This window comes from Lepidochelys olivacea (genome assembly GCF_965140295.1).
Source record: "Lepidochelys olivacea isolate rLepOli2 genome assembly, chromosome: 1".
NCBI classification, from domain to species: domain Eukaryota; kingdom Metazoa; phylum Chordata; order Testudines; family Cheloniidae; genus Lepidochelys; species Lepidochelys olivacea.
This window is the reverse complement of record NC_140411.1, coordinates 124,863,397-124,883,181: the sequence shown is the minus strand read 5'-3', so window position 1 is coordinate 124,883,181 and position 19,785 is coordinate 124,863,397. Positions and strand designations below refer to the sequence as shown.

At 41.0% G+C, this 19,785-nt stretch overlaps 1 protein-coding gene across 2 annotated transcripts in view; it reads left to right on the top strand.

Moving 5' to 3' along the window:
- The window catches only part of CYFIP1 (cytoplasmic FMR1 interacting protein 1), a 133,954-nt gene that overhangs the window by 47,388 nt on the left and 66,781 nt on the right, over window positions 1–19,785 (top strand). The window contains exons 13-19 of one of the 2 annotated variants that reach the window (XM_084634969.1): window positions 4,563–4,688; window positions 4,786–4,952; window positions 6,886–7,033; window positions 8,554–8,701; window positions 10,351–10,507; window positions 16,668–16,764; window positions 19,228–19,304. In XM_084634969.1, coding sequence (XP_084491095.1) covers window positions 4,563–4,688; window positions 4,786–4,952; window positions 6,886–7,033; window positions 8,554–8,701; window positions 10,351–10,507; window positions 16,668–16,764; window positions 19,228–19,304 — 920 coding nt within the window. Of the gene's footprint in view, window positions 1–4,562; window positions 4,689–4,785; window positions 4,953–6,885; window positions 7,034–8,553; window positions 8,702–9,019; window positions 9,174–10,350; window positions 10,508–16,667; window positions 16,765–19,227; window positions 19,305–19,785 lie in introns of both variants that reach the window. The other variant, XM_084634968.1, reaches the window with a different exon arrangement.

Below are 19,785 nucleotides of genomic sequence, written 5' to 3'. Positions count from 1 at the left end.
ACTGTATCCCAACACACTTCCCAAAGTGAAAAAGACAGCAGATGATATGTGGTATAAATAACAGAAAGCAGTTGTATTTTGACATTTTATGGTGAATAAATTAAAACATTTAGGGCCTCATCCAAAGGTGATGAAAGTAAATGGAAAGATTCCCATTGGCTTCATTAGAATCAATCATAGAATCATAGAATATCAGGGTTGGAAGGGACCTCAGGAGGTCATCTAGTCCAGCCCCCTGCTCAAAGCAGGACCAATCCCCAACTAAATCATCCCAGCCAGGGCTTTGTCAAGCCTGACCTTGAAAACTTCTAAGGAAGGAGATTCCACCACCTTCCTAGGTAACGCATTCCAGTGCTTCACCACCTTCCTAGTGAAAAAGTTTTTCCTAATATCCAACCTAAACCTCCCCCACTGCAACTTGAGACCATTACTCCTCATTCTGTCATCTGCTACCACGGAGAACAGTCTAGATCCATCCTCTTTGGAACCCCCTTTCAGGTAGTTGAAAGCAGCTATCAAATCCCCCCTCATTCTTCTCTTCCGCAGACTAAACAATCACAGCTCCCTCAGCCTCTCTTCATAAGTCATGTGTTCCAGTTCCCTAATCATTTTTGTTGCCTTCTGCTGGATGTTTTCCAATTTTTCCACATCCTTCTTGTAGTGTGGGGCCCAAAACTGGACACAGTACTCCAGATGAGGCCTCACCAACGTCGAATAGAGGGGAACGATCATGTCCCTCGATCTGCTGGCAGTGCCCCTATTTATACATCCCAAAATGCCATTGGCCTTCTTGGCAACAAGGGCACAGTGTTGACTCATATCTAGCTTTTCGTCCACTGTAACCCCTAGGTCCTTTTCTGCAGAACTGCTGCCTAGGCATTCGGTCCCTAGTCTGTAGCAGTGCATGGGATTCTTCCGTCCTAAATGCAGGACTCTGCACTTGTCCTTGTTGAACCTCATCAGATTTCTTTTGGCCCAATCCTCTAATTTGTCTAGGTCCCTCTGTATCCTATCCCTGCCCTCCAGCGTATCTACCACTCCTCCCTGTTTAGTGTCATCTGCAAACTTGCTGAGGGTGCAATCCATGCCATCCTCCAGATCGTTAATGAAGATATTGCACAAAACCAGGCCCAGGACTGACCCTTGGGGCACTCCACTTGATACCGGCTGCCAACTAGACATGGAGCCATTGATCACTACCTGTTGAGCCCAACAATCTAGCCAGCTTTCTATCCACCTTATAGTCCATTCATCCAATCCGTACTTTTTTAACTTGCTGGCAAGAATACTGTGGGAGACAGTGTCAAAAGCTTTGCTAAAGTCAAGGAATAACACATCCACTGATTTCCCCTCATCCACAGAGCCAGATATCTCGTCATAGAAGGCAATTAGATTAGTCAGGCAGGACTTGCTCCCTTGGTGAATCCATGCTGACTGTTCCTGATCACTTTCCTCTCCTCTAAGTGCTTCAGAATTGATTCCTTGAGGACCTGCTCCATGATTTTTCCAGGGACTGAGGTGAGGCTGACTGGCCTGTAGTTCCCCAGATCCTCCTCCTTCCCTTTTTTAAAGATGGGCACTACATTAGCCTTTTTCCAGTCGTCCGGGACTTCCCCGGATCGCCATGAGTTTTCAAAGATAATGGCCAATGACTCTGCAATCGCATCCGCCAACTCCTTTAGCACTCTCGGATGCAGCGCATCCGGCCCCATGGACTTTTGCTTGTCCAGCTTTTCTAAATAGTCCCGAACAACTTCTTTCTCCATGCTTCTCCTTCAGATCCGGCCTTTAGTCATAAGGCCTGTGAACACAGAGAAAAAGGAGGAAAAACAGAGAGCAAGAGAGGGAAATATGAGAGGGGAGGTATAGGAAAGCTGTAATGATCTATTTTTATTTAAACAACTAATCTTGCTGAGAGTAGATGCCAGTTGGGAAAGTGATAAAAAATCTGCAATGTTGACTTTAATGTAGACAAGATATTTGTAATGGCAACAACTGAAAGAGAGGATGCTACAAGTATTCTTCTTCTTTTTTTTTTTAATGTCCCTGGCACTCTCAGGTTAACACTGCACATCCTATCTGTACCATGGCCTAACCAAGACAACTTAGATTAGAGCAACCCCTTTTTCTCTGGCCTCCAAAACCCCTCTTGCTTCCCTGGTTTCTGTCTTTACAGACCGCTGCTTCCAAATCATCTCTCTCTCCTGCACGCCAGCTATGTGATCTCTCTGCTACAGGACTCTTTCCTGGCTCTGCATTGTCTGCTGGATCAAATTCACGCTTTCTATGCGGGTTCTATGCAGCTCTGCTCCTGCCCATGTCTTGTCTCTGGTTGCTCACCGCTCTTCTGTCTGGTTATGTCCTATGCTCGGCTTTTCTGATTTCTCAGCCCCTTATTTCTTACTCATGCAAGCACTTCAATATCTTCTCCCATAGTCCTGTCAGTCCCTTCTCTCAGGCCACCCCCCCCCCCAATGCCGAGAATTTCTTTCTGAGCCTGTGTACAATCTGTCCTGCCGCTCCCTTTTCAAATCCCTCCTCAGAACCTTTACCCACATTCTCAACCCTCAAGCTTTATTATGTAAATAGAATACAAATAAGTAAAAAAGTCCCTATTTTAAAAGTCCCCATATTGTGCCATCTTAACAACACAAACTAGTTTTTATGTGTTCCATCCCCTTGCCTACTATTTTCTCCTGAGATCCTCTTTGTTGTACTCAACTTAAATTGCAAGACAAGAATTGTTTTTCTTTACTTGCTGTGAAATATATAATGTGACTCTCTGACACTTAATATGGGGCTGGAATGAGCCCACGGCGCTGGAAGTGATTCAAAACAAATTTCTTTGAAAGATTTTTTTGTCTCCCAAATAATACCCCAGCTGTTCTGAGACAGGTATAAACTCTATTCTGTCCAAAGTGCAATATAGCAATATTAATATTAATCTTTGTATTCACAGTATGCCCCCACAGTGGTTGCCAAAGTTAAGTGTAGAGGAACAGCTCACTAGGTCTTTCTCATGTCCACTTCCTCAGTTAGAGTATATTCAAAACTCTCTGCATTCTCTAGGTTTCTCAGAATCAGAAATTTATTAGATTTAAGTTTAAAAATGTGAAACCCACAATCAAGTCGAGAATAGAGAATATTAATAAGCAAATGGATATAAATAAACAATAAAGAAACAATAAGCATTTGTTTCTCTTTCAAATATCACCTTGATTACCCCCTTGTTAAAAAGACTCATGGGTTTGCCAGATATTTAGATGGTTTATGTAAATAGCATGCTAAGGAGGGCCTTTACAGCTTTCCATTTTAAATCCAAGCAAATGGCTTAGAAGGCTGATAAACTGGCACTGAGAAATGTAACCACTGTTGTCTCTGCAGCTTAGGGCAGCTGGAAGACCTACCCCATGATCTGTTACACTGTAATCTGTATTGTCACTTGAGGTCAAAATGGCTTTCTGTGTTTTTGTCCTGGAAGTCTTTTTCTATGACCTCTCAGGAAATAGAATGTTTGTTAGGAACTGACAACCTTCCTGTGATCCAAGTGTTTGTTCTCTTTGCATGGGCAGCCAATCAAATAAGGAAAAGGCAAATGGCATGGTGATTATGTATGGTTTGATAGTATCTGGCTTTTAAAAAAAATCTTTATAAGTATTTTAACATTAAACAAAACCTAAAATTATAAAATGTTTTATTATAATACTTTTTGGTTTTTGTGCATTGGCCTAAGGCTAAGTCACTATTAATAAACTTTGCTTTGGCACTTGGTATTTTAACCAATAATAATGTCTTATACAGCACTATAAATCTGTCTACCACTCAAGTTGTGGTAGGTGTCACAACTCAGTTCTTGTTGCTAAAATTAAAGTTGTGGAAAACTGGATTAGTAAGTAACTAGAATTTTCCAGTTAATGTAATAATTGATATGATCAGTTCCTGCCAAAAATCAGTTTTGGAACATCTTGCACTATGTTACCATGATATTTTGATCTTGGTACCTGAACAGGATGCTTGAAATATTGCATTTCAGAGTCGCAGACAAAATCAATCTCTCTCTCTCTTTTTCTTTTTTTTTTGGCCTAACAGATTTCAGCAAGTCTATTTGGCTTCCAACTGTCTTTAAAATCTAAACAGTCAGTCATTTCAAAAGCGTCTCTTTACACTTGTTTTTGCATTTGAGGCGTCTTTCTCAGTTCTTTGTAGGTGAAAGGAAGACAGGCTTTTACTTACGTTAATCTTCATTAAAACGCTAGACTGAACCACATCACAAGCTGAGAATTTCTTGTATTCTTTGAATTAATGTAGTGTAGAGATATGTGTCTGATAGATCTTTTAGAAAGTAGTGAATATGGCAAGTGATTTCTGTCAGGAGTTTTAGAACTTACAGTACTGTTCTAAAACCATGCAGTATCGTATCATCACTATTACTAAGAATGATGGAATGTCTTATTAGAATAAAACCTGCATTACAGGTCGGGTGTCCTGTGGTCTTTGTGTTATTTCTCAATCTTTTTTTTTTCTTCCATATATCTTTCTTCACCTACCTGTGTGAATTACAGTATTCATGGAAACTAGTGCATCCAACTGACAAATACTCCAATAAAGATTGCCCTGACAATGCAGAAGAATATGAAAGAGCAACACGATACAATTATACCAGTGAAGAGAAGTTTGCTTTGGTTGAGGTAAAAGAAACTTTTCCCCTTTATAAGGCTTTTTCATTCTTCCCCCTTCCATTTATTTATATATATATATTAAAAAATGTATATATTCTCCCTGCAGGTTATTGCCATGATCAAAGGTCTTCAGGTGCTGATGGGGAGGATGGAAAGTGTCTTTAACCATGCCATACGTCATACCATTTATGCTGCTCTTCAGGACTTCTCCCAGGTTACACTGAGAGAACCATTAAGGCAGGCCATAAAAAAGAAGAAAAATGTAATTCAGAGGTAGTATTCATATTTTCACACAATGTCCTATATTCCTTTTCCCATATTTTACTAGTTAAATATTGTCTAATGCTAACATTCATATTTCAAAGGCAACCCACCATCATTGCTCATAGTTTGAATGTCAAAAATTAGCTTTGCTGACTACGTATTAGTCTAAAACAACCTGCTTACTTTAAGATAAGAGAACTAGAATGGGTAACAACATGTAATCTTTAAACCTTTTAATACTACCATTACCATTAATGGTATGTGTTGTCTTGCTTTTATTTTAAAGAGAAACTGAGGGAAACCTTCTGATGATTCCGGTACTAGTACTCCTTGTTTGCCTATATTGCTCGTCCTTCTTCTCTATCTCTTTATCCCGATCCCCACCACCATAAAAAAAGAAAAAAGCCTTCTGTTGTTGTTGAATTTCCCCTTCCACAACTCAGTTTTCCCTACTGTGGTCAGTGCCATCCCTAACCTTGTTTTTGTCTCTCTAGCTGTTGCCTTTCCTCATGACACCTTTCTGATTTCCTCATGACACCTTTTTGATTTACTCCTACCCATTGCTGGGTGCCTTGCAAAATTCTTGTAGGTAAAGACCCTTGACTGGTCATGCTACTGCTAAACTCCACGTTCACTAAAATACCGTCTCAAATAAATGAATGAAATGTTCAGATTATTCCAGATCTTAAGGTTTGCAAGTAGATTCTCACACTGTTTTTCTCTGGTTACTTTCATATTCCTTATGTAAATCTGTTGTAGTCTAAGGTTTTCTTGGTGTGGAAACAGAAAAGTGTTTCTTGAGCCATTAAAGTAACATTTTTCAGAAATGTTTGAATGTGGGAGGTGGAGTTCACTTGATCACTCAGTACACTATGAGCAATGCTTAGATGGTTTTTGAGAAGTATTCATATTCCAATTCAATACTTAGAATTATAACAGAAGAGCATTATAATGTTGGATGTGTGAATTCCAGCCCTTCATGTACTTGTATTCATTACATCCCAAAATAATATCTTTCCAGTTTGATGCATACAATTTAAAAAGATTATTAGCATAGTATAGTCTTAACTACGTACTGGAGTGATTTTGAATTTTTAATATTTAGGGACTATACTATAAACATAGGTATTAATCACCGGTGATGAAAGTCCATGATACTTTTCTAGCAATCCATTGCTGAAGAAGACCAACAGATTGATCCAGTGTGAAACTTTTCTCTATCTAGATTATTTTGATAGTTTCCATCTACTCTACAGGGGAACCTATGTTAGCCAAAACCATTTTTAAACAAGCTTTTCCTAAAAGCTGCTAACTTGGTTACTCTGGCTAGCGTAGATCAGGTCTAATAATGTTGAGCAGTTTTGAATGCTATGTTGGGCTATCTATGGAGTAGGTGAGTGATTTGTGAAATGTAAAATAGATGAGGCCAAAGGGGCAGGCTGTCTTTGTCAAAGGGGCCACTTTTTACTTTATGCAACAGTTTCATATTATGTAATATAATAGTAACATTCAGTTAAATGCTGCTGTTCTTAAATGCCACACCTATGCAAACTTTTAAGAGATTATTTTATCAGAATCCTTCTTAGAATTTTAAAAATTATTATGCATTACCAAAATATTTTATAAGCAGAAGCTTTCTTCTTTATTATTGGTGTTCTTCAGGTCTGATACATTTGATGGTAAATTCTAATGTTATATTGAATTTGTGTCTGTGCTGGTGAATTATGATGGTGTACAACCCGTGGTCAATAATATACATGTATATCTTGCTAAAGGTATCCATCAATGATGGAAAAAACGAATGCTGTCAAAGTATGACTCAAAAATATAAGTTTGACTGATAAAATACAGCCCCGCTAGAAAGTTTGCTTCAACATGCTTGTGGCTCTGACATAAGCATTTATATTTGTTTGGGTGCTAACACATTTTGGATTGTGTTTAGTGTTCTTCAGGCCATCAGAAAGACCGTTTGTGATTGGGAAGCAGGACATGAACCATTTAATGACCCAGCACTCAGAGGAGAGAAAGACCCCAAAAGTGGTTTTGACATCAAAGTTCCTAGGCGAGCAGTGGGTCCCTCCAGTACCCAGGTATTTCCTGTTCTTCCTGTATGATAGTCATAGCATCACTGACTGACATAGAAATCTCTTCACTGGTGAGCCCTGTTAAAAGCTGGAGTGGATTTAGATTACTCCCAAGTTATACTTTAAAAATATATACATTTTTAAGTATAAATCCACTATGAATCTGGATTAGTGAAAATTCTCTATCTGCGATGCTTTCACTTTCATTTTCTACCCTAATGTATTCTTTTCCCAAGCACTCCACTTCCATATTTTTGACCTTCTTCCAAGGGAATGCCCACATTTTAAAGCCGTGCCTTTTTAAGTGTTCCAACTTCTTCTGTTTTTGAAATGACTGGATCCTTTCCTGGCCGGCTCCTCCTTCCAGACTAAATTGTCCTTGTTTTTTAAACCCCTTAACTGCATAGGTCCTTGCTATATTTTAGACTTGCATTCTTGGACTTGGTCATGGTGGATATTTATGCTGACCCCACCTATCCTTCCACCACTGTGTCTTAGGTCCGTAATTGCTTGTGCCTTTGCAGAATTCCACCTTGAAATCCATCTAATCTCTCTCTCTCTCTCCTGTTAAACAGCATACTTTTTTCAAAGATGTTCTTTATAATAACCACTGTTACCCCATATTTAGAAGCTTGCCCCCTCTCTGTTTTCTAGGTGGGATCCCTCCTTATCTTTTTTGTTTGCCGTTTTGAGGGAAGTTTGTATAGTAGTGCATTTATGATTGATAAATTACTGCACAGTGCTCTGAGCACACTGAAACATGAAAATGAGTGGAATTTTGGTATATCAATGAAATACAGTGATTCCTAAAATCTTGGGATGGAGTTGGGGAAGAGCCTGTTTAGGCAGTGCTTTCATATTAGTCATGGGTGACTGAGTTGGGTTTAAAAAATTGTCTGGGAAAATGTTTAAATATATAATGAAATTTTTGTTTAAGTAAATGAAATTAGTACAATGCTTTATTCTAATAATAATTCTTTTTTTCTTTTTAAATCACCACCGATTTTTTTTTCTTGGTATGTTTAGGGGGCTTTGTTTCACTGGTTGTTGCAAGCTCATTAAAATACACTGTTCTGTCTGCTGTCTGTTCTTGGATATAAACACCTGTTTATCTTTGCTGAGTGGGGGAAACAAATTACAGCAATTCCTTGGATTGCAGTTCTGTCAATTGTATGTAATTTCAAAACAATAATTCACTGGATTTACTGCACTTAGAAATCTTTGTGAAAAAACCGAGAAGCAGCTAGTCTCTTAGGACCAGATTCAGCTCTCATTGAAGTCAGTGGGAGCCTTTCCATTGACTTAAATGAGCATTGTATTGGACCTTCACAGAATAATTAGGCCAAATGAAGAAATTTGCCTACTTTAGAAGTGGATGTTTCCCTCTGCATGCTTACTGTATTGTTTTTCATCCCTTAACACACTAACTCACACTTTTTCTGCTTCTGTTTTCCCTTCCTTATTTACCCACGTGTTGTATTAACTGTTTCTCTCCCCCCTGCCTCTCCTTGTCTGTTGGTTTTTAGCTCTACATGGTTCGCACTATGACAGAGTCCTTAAACTCTGCTGAGCTGTTGAAGCAGCTCAAGTCTCTTGGAATGGAAAAGCTATTGCATGTGATAAACAAGTTTCTGAGGCAGTCCTACATCTATCCGCCTCTTTTAAACTTTGGTGGTAAGATATTACTTATTATTTTTATTTGTGGCAAGTGAACTGTTCCACTGCAAATTGTCTATGGCTTTATATTAATGCAGGCTCTCTTTACATGGAAGGCTTTCTGGCTAGGCATTTGTATTGGCATTAACTTTTGGTGGGAGCAGTTATCTTTTTCCCAAAGGAGAAAGGCATGGCTCTTGCCGAAATTGTACTAGGTTTCAGTTTGAAGTGGAGCAGTCACTTTCTTGATAGTATTTCTCAGTGTTGCTCAACTAATGTACCATGTGTATTTTCCTTTTTTCCTTTCCACCGCAAATGTTTCCTTTAATGATACAGCTTTACATGGTGAGAACTATGTTAGAGTCTCTCATTGCTGACAAAAGTGGTTCCAAGAAAACCTTGAGAAGTAGCCTTGAGGGGCCCACCATATTGGACATAGAAAAATTTCATCGCGAGTCTTTCTTCTACACTCATTTGATAAATTTCAGTGGTAAGATACGTAGATGATCAGTGTCCAGCTTAGCATGTCCTAACACCTTTAACGTGCCCTGGAAAATGTTTCCGATTGCCTAAGCCAGTTAGATCTGGTTTGTTTATCTCAAACATTGGCCTGTCAGAACTTTTTGAGATATTACAAAAGAAAGATTCACCTAAATGCTCTTGGTTTTTTTCCCTTTTATACATTTGTTTTAATGGGCTTTATTTTTTTTTCTTGTTAACTTATATTTTTATATAATAAAGACACAAAACATCAAACCTGTTTTAAATAACAAAAATTTAACAATTTTATTTTTTTTAGAAGACACACCAAGTCCCTTGTAGTGGTAAATTTGGTATTGATTAACTACCCCTCTGTATTCTGTCAGTTGTAATCGGAAACATGCTATCCTAATGGATTCACCTACTGACATTGAATGTATTTAGTCTTTGTCATCACCATGTTGTGTTGTCTTTCATCTTTTCTTTTTTTTCTGGAACCCTTGGCTCTCAAAGGAGAGGTACCTGTTAGTTCCAGTACTAACGCTTTCCATAAACAGCACCGTGTTCATTAGAAAATGTTAAAATAAAAAGTTCATCCTTGTTTTGGTTCTCTAGCATTCTGAAAACATTGCCTGTTGTGTGTCTGTTACCTGGTGAGACTAAAGGAATCTCTCAGCATCTCAGAATTATCTTCCCTTATTCCAGACTCTCTCCCTCAAGAGTTCAGATAATTCCCTGCCCTTCTAATCTGCAAGGGTCATGTGGGCCCAGTCAATTCTACTGCTTAATCGGATGGATGGAATAAAAATGATGGCCACAAGATGCTCCAGCCTTCCTTCTCCCCAAGCTACTTCCTGAGCTGAGAGCATTGCTTTTACAGCACTTTGAGCCCCTGCTGGGGAATTAAACTTGGCTCTCCTCCAGGGTGGTATAATATACTTTTGCCACTAAACCAGTGGGCTGGCCCACTTTGGCAATATTTTCTGTAATAAAACACTTGAGGTTTTGTGTGTGTTCATAACTATTTTAAAAACCTCACAGGTTTTACATTTGAATTTGATTTACATGTAGCTCTAGTGACTCACCTGCTTTGTAGTTTCACATTTACCATCATAATCACATTTTTTTGTTGTTGTTAACATGTTTCTCATATGAGAAGAATAATGGCTTGTCATTTATTCTTAAAGAAACCCTGCAGCAGTGCTGTGACCTGTCCCAGTTGTGGTTCAGAGAATTCTTCTTAGAACTCACCATGGGTAGAAGAATCCAGTTCCCCATTGAGATGTCTATGCCTTGGATTTTGACTGACCATATTCTGGAGACGAAAGAGGCATCAATGATGGAGTAAGGTCTATGTGTGCTCTTCTGTTGCATTATTTTAAATACCATTGTATTATAAAGTTAGTGCCTTTACTCATGTTAACAAGTTTTTTCTGGGAAAGTATTGCAAACGTAATTCTTTAAAGATACTGTTTCCTGGATTCCTACTCTTTCATCTCTGCGCTCTAGGGTGAGTTCCCCTGGCTCTCAGCGATTTTATTTTTTTGAGGCATGGGCAGACCAGCCTCATTCTGAGATGAACACCCAGTGCTTGTCTGCCCCCTCTAGAACATAAAGTTTCCAGGTGAAATCCTGATCCTATCAAAGTTAATAGCAACACTCGTATTGCCTTCAGAGCAGCCAGGATTTAACTCTCAGTTCCTTGATGAATGGGAAGCAAATAGCTCCCCACGCTAGAAATGTAACAAGCATCAAAGAATGAAAGGACAAGACCTTCAGAAAAAAATTTAATTGAAAATGTACCCTGGTGCCTTACCAGTTCTGAGGTGGATGTGTAGGAGTCAGTCAATACAGTGTGTTCAGAGAAATAGAACTGCAGGTGAATAATTGTTTGTTCTCAGTATCCTGAGTGTATGTACAAGGAAAAAGAAAATGAAGCTAAATTGTCTTATTTATTCTCATCTCTTTTTGAGACCAAGCTGATAGCAGTATTTTAATGTTTTTCTTTCTGTGGCTTCCTATTTGCTCCTATTCCCTTCGGGGGCCTATTGTGCAATGGCCAGAAAAGTTGATCTTGTGTGGTCTGAAAGATCTTCCACTCCACACATTTAAATTGTCATGCTTAGTAAAAACAATAGCTTGGGAAATGTTTTGGAGGTGTGGCATACCGAGTGTTATGTTCTGAGGCTTGTATGGTAGTGGTCTCTGCTGTCTCCTGCTGCTATCTGCTTGACTTAGCTCAGGAGGGCCATCGTTCTCTGGAGTCTGTCATGCAGGCCACATAAATGCCTGGATCAGGCCTCTGAACTGGATATTTGGTGCTGTTGCTCTGACTCTTCACTCCTTTCTGTAGAATTTAGCAGTCAGATTTTTTGTGGCAGGGCACATTGCAAGTAATAGACTTGCTTGCCTTCTGCATTTTTAATCTTTTCAGTCTAACCTACAAATGAGGTATAATTTTTTCAGTTATCAAGTATTTTTGTTAATATATTTACGGAGAAGCATTTCACAAACTATGAATATTTGTTCTTTGAGTACCTGTCAGTGTGGATCCCGCTGTAGGCGTGCATGGGCCCAAGATCAGAATTTTCTGAGTAGCTGTGCCCCTCAAGGCAGCATCTTCACTCTGTGCCTCCCCAAGCTCCCGTTCAAGGGCAAAAAGGAATAAAGAGGGGAGTGCCTTCAGTTCTCTCTTACTGTCCACAGAAGTGAGATGGAACCTGGGGAGTGTCCAATCTGCTACTCACTTCAAGCTCTATTTCTAACTTTTTTTTGTGGAAAAAAAATCCTTCTTCAGCTCTTACCTTGTTAATTTTTTATTTGGCCATCTCCCCCAAAAGAGAGGACACTCCCTCATAGTCCCCCGTACAGCATGGCAGGTACTTGGCACTAACCACCTTGGCAGGCGCCAAACCCTTATGGTTTAATTCCTATCTGTCCTACAAAGAACTCGTCCTGCTGGTCGACTGGCATCACCAGTGCCTTTTCTGTTTTGGGAAAAACCACAAATGAGTGGTGTGTAAATCCTTCTCACTGAGTGCTCACAAGTCGAGGGATGTGCAGCTAAAACTCCACCTGCTTGAGTAATCAGTGTGTATCACCTCAGACCTGGAGGAGACATCCAACTCCAAACAACCCAAAGGGGTCATCCCTCAGTAAAAACTCCCCTGAGTAGACTTGTGAGCTTACAGACCTGAAGAAGAGCTTTATAGGGCTCAAAAACTTGTCTCTCTCACCAACAGAAATTGGTCCAATCAAAGATATTACCTCACCCACCTTGTCTCTCTAATATCCTGGGGCCAACATGGCTACAACTACATTTAATACAATTTTGAATAAGGGATAGTTTGTGAGATGGCAGCTTTTAGCATGTTTTCATGAGACAGACAAAAACAAAACAAAACTAAAATTGCTAGAGTTGGCAGTACAGCTGTCCACCTCCCCCCTGCCCCTCCACCCCACAGGAAGTACCCAGGATTCATAGAATCATAGAATATCAGGGTTGGAAGGGACCCCAGAAGGTCATCTAGTCCAACCCCTGCTCAAAGCAGGACCAATTCCCAGTTACATCATCCCAGCCAGGGCTTTGTCAAGCCTGACCTTAAAAACCTCTAAGGAAGGAGATTCTACCACCTCCCTAGGTAACGCATTCCAGTGTTTCACCACCCTCTTAGTGAAAAAGTTTTTCCTAATATCCAATCTAAACCTCCCCCACTGCAACTTGAGACCATTACTCCTCGTTCTGTCATCTGCTACCATTGAGAACAGTCTAGAGCCATCCTCTTTGGAACCCCCTTTCAGGTAGTTGAAAGCAGCTATCAAATCCCCCCTCATTCTTCTCTTCTGCAGGCTAAACAATCCCAGCTCCCTCAGCCTCTCCTCATAACTCATGTGTTCCAGTCCCCTAATCATTTTTGTTGCCCTTCGCTGGACTCTCTCCAATTTATCCACATCCTTCTTGAAGTGTGGGGCCCAAAACTGGACACAGTACTCCAGATGAGGCCTCACCAATGTCGAATAGAGGGGAACGATCACGTCCCTCGATCTGCTCGCTATGCCCCTACTTATACATCCCAAAATGCCATTGGCCTTCTTGGCAACAAGGGCACACTGCTGACTCATATCCAGCTTCTCGTCCACTGTCACCCCTAGGTCCTTTTCCGCAGAACTGCTGCCTAGCCATTCGGTCCCTAGTCTGTAGCTGTGCATTGGGTTCTTCCGTCCTAAGTGCAGGACCCTGCACTTATCCTTATTGAACCTCATCAGATTTCTTTTGGCCCAATCCTCCAATTTGTCTAGGTCCTTCTGTATCCTATCCCTCCCCTCCAGCATATCTACCACTCCTCCCAGTTTAGTATCATCCGCAAATTTGCTGAGAGTGCAATCCACACCATCCTCCAGATCATTTATGAAGATATTGAACAAAACTGGCCCCAGGACCGACCCTTGGGGTACTCCACTTGATACCGGCTGCCAACTAGATATGGAGCCATTGATCACTACCCGTTGAGCCCGACAATCTAGCCAGCTTTCTACCCACCTTGTAGTGCATTCATCCAGCCCATACTTCCTTAACTTGCTGACAAGAATACTGTGGGAGACCGTGTCAAAAGCTTTGCTAAAGTCAAGAAACAATACATCCACTGCTTTCCCTTCATCCACAGAACCAGTAATCTCATCATAAAAGGCGATTAGATTCATGGTGGGATCAAATCATTACCAGTATTAGGTCTGCCATTTTGACTCTTCATGGTACCAAGGGTCTTCACAGGACATGTTGTGAATGTCTGAGGAGATGTGGCATCTACACATAATTGGACAACTGGCTGATCAGAAGCAGGTGAGAGTAGAAGACGTTATCAGGGTGGGACAGTGCTCTATCTGTATTCACCTGGTTGGGTCTCCTAGTGATCGGTTAAAAAAAAAAATGACATTTACCTCACTTCAGATGATAGAGTTCAAAGGAGTCCTGGTTGCCTACAGATCAGGAAAAGTGTACTTGCCTGAGCCTTCCAGTCTCTACAGAGACTCAAACTCCAGCTGACATCATAACCAGCACAGTATGAACATGCCTCACAGTGCTAGGTCACAAGTTGGCATGCATGTACATGACACCACTTGCCAGACTTCACCTATGCCCCCTTCAGCTCTGCCTCAGGACAGTTTTTTTTCCTCTGGGGAAACACTCAATAGACAAGGAGGTCATAGTACCTCATCATGTCACTGCTGAACTTGTTTGGTGGTTAGAATCCACAAATGTGAAAAGGGGTGTGTGTCTCCTTTTCAGTCCCCTCTATGAGAAAGACACTAATTACACGTGTGTCAGGGAGAGGTAGGAGAGTTCACTTGAATCATCTATAGATCCAAGAAACTTGGACCCTAAGTGACATGTGGCTACCTGTGAGGGTCCTAATGCTCAGAGCCATCAGACTAGCCTGTGTGGCTTTCCTGCTGGTCCTCCAAAACTTGATTATGTAGAGCTTCAGACAGCACGACAGCTATGCGCTACATAAACAAGCAAGTGGGTGTCCGCTCCTCGCCCTTTGGTCTTGAAGCCATCAACTTCTGCAGTTGGTACCATCAGAATGGGGTAACTCTGAGAGGCTCTTTGCATCCTGGGAGCCAGCAACAACTTAGCAGAGTTTCTGAGGCAGTCAGTGACCAGCCACAAATGCTCATTGCACAGATCCACCATGGAGGTGATATTCCATCAGCGAGGATTCTCCATGGTACACGTGTGCGCTGCCAAGAATAGTGCAGAACTTTTGTTCTAGAGGATGCCTGAGTCCAGGTTCACTGCTGGATACCTTCCTCCTACTGAAGAACTAAGAGTTGCTGTACAACTTCCTGCCTGTTCCTCAGATTTCCAGGGGGATTTCCAAGATCAAAAGAGACAAAGCCATGATCATCCTGGTGGCTATGTACTGGCCAAGGTAGCTCTGGCTGACAGATGTTCTGTAGATGTCTATTCAGCCTTTGATACAACTTCTAGACCATCTGGATAAGATCTTGCAGCATCACAGCCAGATACTCCACACAGACCTGAAGTCACTGAATGTGATGGTGCTGGTGTTGCCTGGCTGAATGCTACAGATAGGTATTGCTCCTTGCCAGTCCAGGAAATCCTGATACAAAGCAGGAAGAATTTACCAGAAAAACTTTTCAAAATGGAAGGGGTTCTCAATATGGGCAGCCTGGAAAGGCCTGGGCCAAGTACAGGCCTCTGTACTGAAGATGCTTGACTACCTACAACACCTTTGGCTCAGCTCTATTGGAGTCCACCTTGGAGCGATTTCAGCTTGTCAATTGTCTGTACAGTCATGCTTGGTATTCACTCATTCCATGGTATAAAAGATCTGTAAAGGTCTATTACACAGTTATCAAGCAGTCAGAGAACCCCCTCCGGCCTGGGACCTCGATATAGTCCTCCTGAGACGCATGGAGCCTCTCATTGAGCCTCATTCAGAATGCTCCTTATACCACTTTACTCTGTAGATGGTCTTCCTAGTTGTTATTACTTTGAGTGAGCTGCAGGCACTATGGCTAACCCCCATCCCACAACATTTCAAAGGGAAAAGGTCTTGCTAAGAACTCACCTGAAACTCCTTCTCAGAATGACATCAGAATCTCATCTGAACCAATCGATCAACTTACCTGTCTTCTTCCCAAAGCTATATTTTTCACTGGGAGAAGAGAAGTTACACAGACTAGGCATATCTAGAGCTCCCCTTTTATTATATTGACAGGACCAACCCATGCAAATTGTCGCCCCATCTATTTCTGGCTGTAACAGGATATTCAAAGGCCAGGCTATCTCATCTTAAAGAATATTGAAACAGATAACACAAGGAGATATATTGTGTTACCAGCTGGTGGTGTACCTCTCCACCCAACACCAAGGCTCGCTTCATCAGAGCTTAGGTGGCTTCTACCTGCTTTAGAAATGTGCTGATATGAGAAACCTGTAAGGCACCAACATGAGTAACCCACTGACTTTTGTCAAACACTATGTCTTGGACTTGGCAGCTAGATGCCAAGTTTGTGACCAGTACTACAATCACTGTTTGACTTATGCAACTGAAACACCTTATTTCCACCATCTCGAGAGGATGCTTCCCGCCAGTCACCTACAGCGGGATTCACGCTGACACATACTTGGAGAAAGAACAGTTACTTCCTTTATAGTAACTGTGGTTCTTCAAGGTGTTATAGTTAGTTTAGATGTTTTGACCTGTGCTGTCTTTGAGAAGTCCCTGCCTACCATGGCTTTGATTTTCAAAGGGACTGAGGCAGCACCATGGCAACAGTGCCTTTTATGCCTTCGCATTGGAGCACAAGGAGGCCCAAGGTACATGCACCGCCCCAACTCTGCTATTCAAAAAAATATGATCTCATGCCATGGGCCATATGCGCACCTACAGGGGGATCCAAAGTGACCAAAACATCTCAAAGAATCAAAGTTGCTGTAGGGTGAGTAACTGTTCTTTTTTTCTTTTTCATTCAGGTATGTTCTCTATTCTTTGGATCTTTACAATGACAGCGCTCATTATGCGCTTACTAAATTTAAGAAGCAGTTCCTCTACGATGAAATTGAGGCAGAGGTAAAGTAAACTCATCTATTGGAGAAAACGGTTATGTATCCTAGTAGGGAGACTGAGTCTGTTAAAGGTGAAGGAACATTATGCAGCAATATGTAGATCTTCAAAGCAGATGGTGATATAGAATGAAAGTGGTGAGAATGCCAAAAGAAGAAACAAAGGGAGGAGGATGCAGTCTTCCTTGGTGATAAGCTTTGAATAAACACATACAGTACAGACCCATTTACACGCGAATCCGCTTAATGCACAGTAGCGCCATGCCTCCCAGTGCTACCTGTTTAACACATGAGACTCGTTAACACGCGGTACAGGAACTTGCTATGTAGCGCTACAGATTTGCTCACTAACTCACTGACATAGAAATCGACAGGAAGTGCGGAGTGGAAATGTGTTGTACATCTTTACCGATGTTGGTAAAGACGTATCATGCATGCTTAGTCATTGTTATGCTAGAGATATAGATATATAGTAATATATATAGTAATATATATACTACATTAGAAAATTTTAACCGTAGGCCTAATATAATGGTAGAGGGCAAGCGTCAGCATTCCTACACTGTAGAAGAAAAGCTAGCTGCAATAGATGGAGTAAATAGCGGTGAAACCCAGGCCAAAGTTTCAAAAGATATTGGGATTGCCGAATCTACTCTCCGAGGATGGCTAAAAAATGAATCTAAACTGAATGGCTTTGTACAAAATATCAATTCTGCCCCAGGGCTTAAGCGAAAACATGTGCGCTATTCAGCAAAACCCACAACAGACAAAGCCATGTGCACGTGGTTTGTTCAGGACAGGCTGAAAGGAATGCTGCTAAGTGGGCCAATTCTTCAAGCCCAAGCGACAAAATTTGGAAATGTAATGGGGGATGAATCATTCCAAGTCAGCAAGGGGCTTATAAGTCGTTTTAAAAAGTGTCACGGCATAGCGCAGGTATCGATTTCTGGAGAAAGCCAATCAGCTGATGAACTGGCCGTGAACGCATTTCCTGCCGAGTTAAAATCTATTTTACAAAATGAAGACTACCACGAAGAACAACTTCATAATTGTGATGAAACAGCTTTATTTGCAAAACTGCTACCTGATAAGACTTTAGCCTTTAATTATGAGACACAGAAAACAGCTGGATTTAAAAAGATAAAAGATCGTGTGACTCTTCTTTTTTGTAGTAATAAGACGGGCAGCCATAAGCTTGCCCCTCTTCTTGTTGGCCACTTTCATAACCCTTGCTGCTTTAATCACTTCATTAGAGCCAAACTGCCAGGAATATATGCTAATAGCAAAAATGCTTGGATGATGAGACACATTTTTGATCACTGGTTCCACAACAGCTTTGTTCCAGCTGTTCGTAAGCATCTGCGGTCGAAGAAACTTGAAGCCAAAGCACTTTTGCTACTTGACAATTCTCCAGCCCATTCTCCAACCCAATCACTGGTATCAAGCGATGGAAAAATTTGAGTGCTATACCTACCATGCAACACAACATCAAAAATTCAACCTTTAGACCAGGGCATTATTCAGAATTTTAAAAACAATTATCTGCGGGAGCTGATTTCAGCGATCATGTCACGCAAGTCTTCAGGCATTTCCGAATTCTTGCAACAGTTAAACATGAAGGAAATTATTTAGTTAAAAAAGCTGGGGGCGGAGTAAAACAAAAGTCCATTGAAAACTGCTGGATGAAGTCTCTCGGTGGTGCCTTTTCCGTCAAAGATGGCTCAGACTCGGAAAACTCCAGCAGTGGCACTGATTCAGAGCCAGACTTTGAAGGATTTTCGGAAGAAGATGTCCTAGAAACATGCACGCAGACAAAAGAGGATAAATGCAAACTTCTCTTTCAACTGATAAAAGTTTTTAGTTAGGATACATCACCGGAAATCATTACCAAGTGGCTGGAAATGGATGAAGATTGCCCGACTTCAGACTTTCTGTGCGAAGAAGAAATATTAACCGGCTGTGAGGCTACGTTGGACCGCGAAAGTGATGGCGAGAATGTCGTTGAAAAGGTCAAAATTTCACCCATAGAAGCCTGTAGTGCTGTAGAAACTGTTGTAAGATTTATGGAGGAGCAAAATGTGGAAAATATCAAAATCATTCATCTGCGGCAAATGACCGACTTCATAAGAGAGAAAAAAAATGCGAGTCAGAAAGAGCAGAAAATAACGGTGTTTTTTTCTAAATGAATCATAGACACTTTTTTCAGCATGGCCCTCTTAACCCACGGTCCGTTAACATGTGGTCATGACGGCTTGACTCCCGACACCCGCGCGTAAATGGGTCTGTACTGTATCTGCATATGTCCAGTTTTGGCATTGTTTAGATTGAAGTAACTGCTCTTCATGGGGAAGTAGAGGAATTTTGTACTGACTAGCTCTTTTTGATTTGTTTTTGTAGGTAATGACTAGGATATGTCCCCCTTTTTTTTTCTGTGCAAATACTAATAAATAATATCTCTACCATTTTCCAGGTAAACTTGTGTTTTGACCAATTCGTCTACAAGTTGGCAGACCAGATATTTGCATACTACAAGATTATGGCGGGAAGGTAGCTATTCTGATAGTAACATCTTTTATACATGTATTTTTTTTTGTTTCCGTTTTCACCAAAAAGGTTCGTAGCGATTGGACAGCTAACATAGTGAATGCCAGTGAAAACGAGGTAGGATCAGAGGCTAAAAGAGGGAAAGAACAGGTTAAAAATTACTTAGACAAGTTAGATGTCTTCAAGTCACCAAGGCCTGATGAAATACATCCTAGAATATTCAGGGACCTGACTGAGGAGATATCTGAGCCATTAGTGATTATCTTCGATAAGTCATGGAAGACGGGAAAGATTCCAGAGGCCTGGAAATGGGCAAATTATAGTGCCAATCTATAAAAAGGGAAATAAGGACAACCAGGGGAATTACAGACCAGTCAGCTTAACTTCAGAACCTGGAAAGATAATGGAGCAAATAATTAAGCAATCCGTTTGCAAACCCCTAGAAGATAATAAGGTGATATAAGTAACAGCATGGACTTGTCAA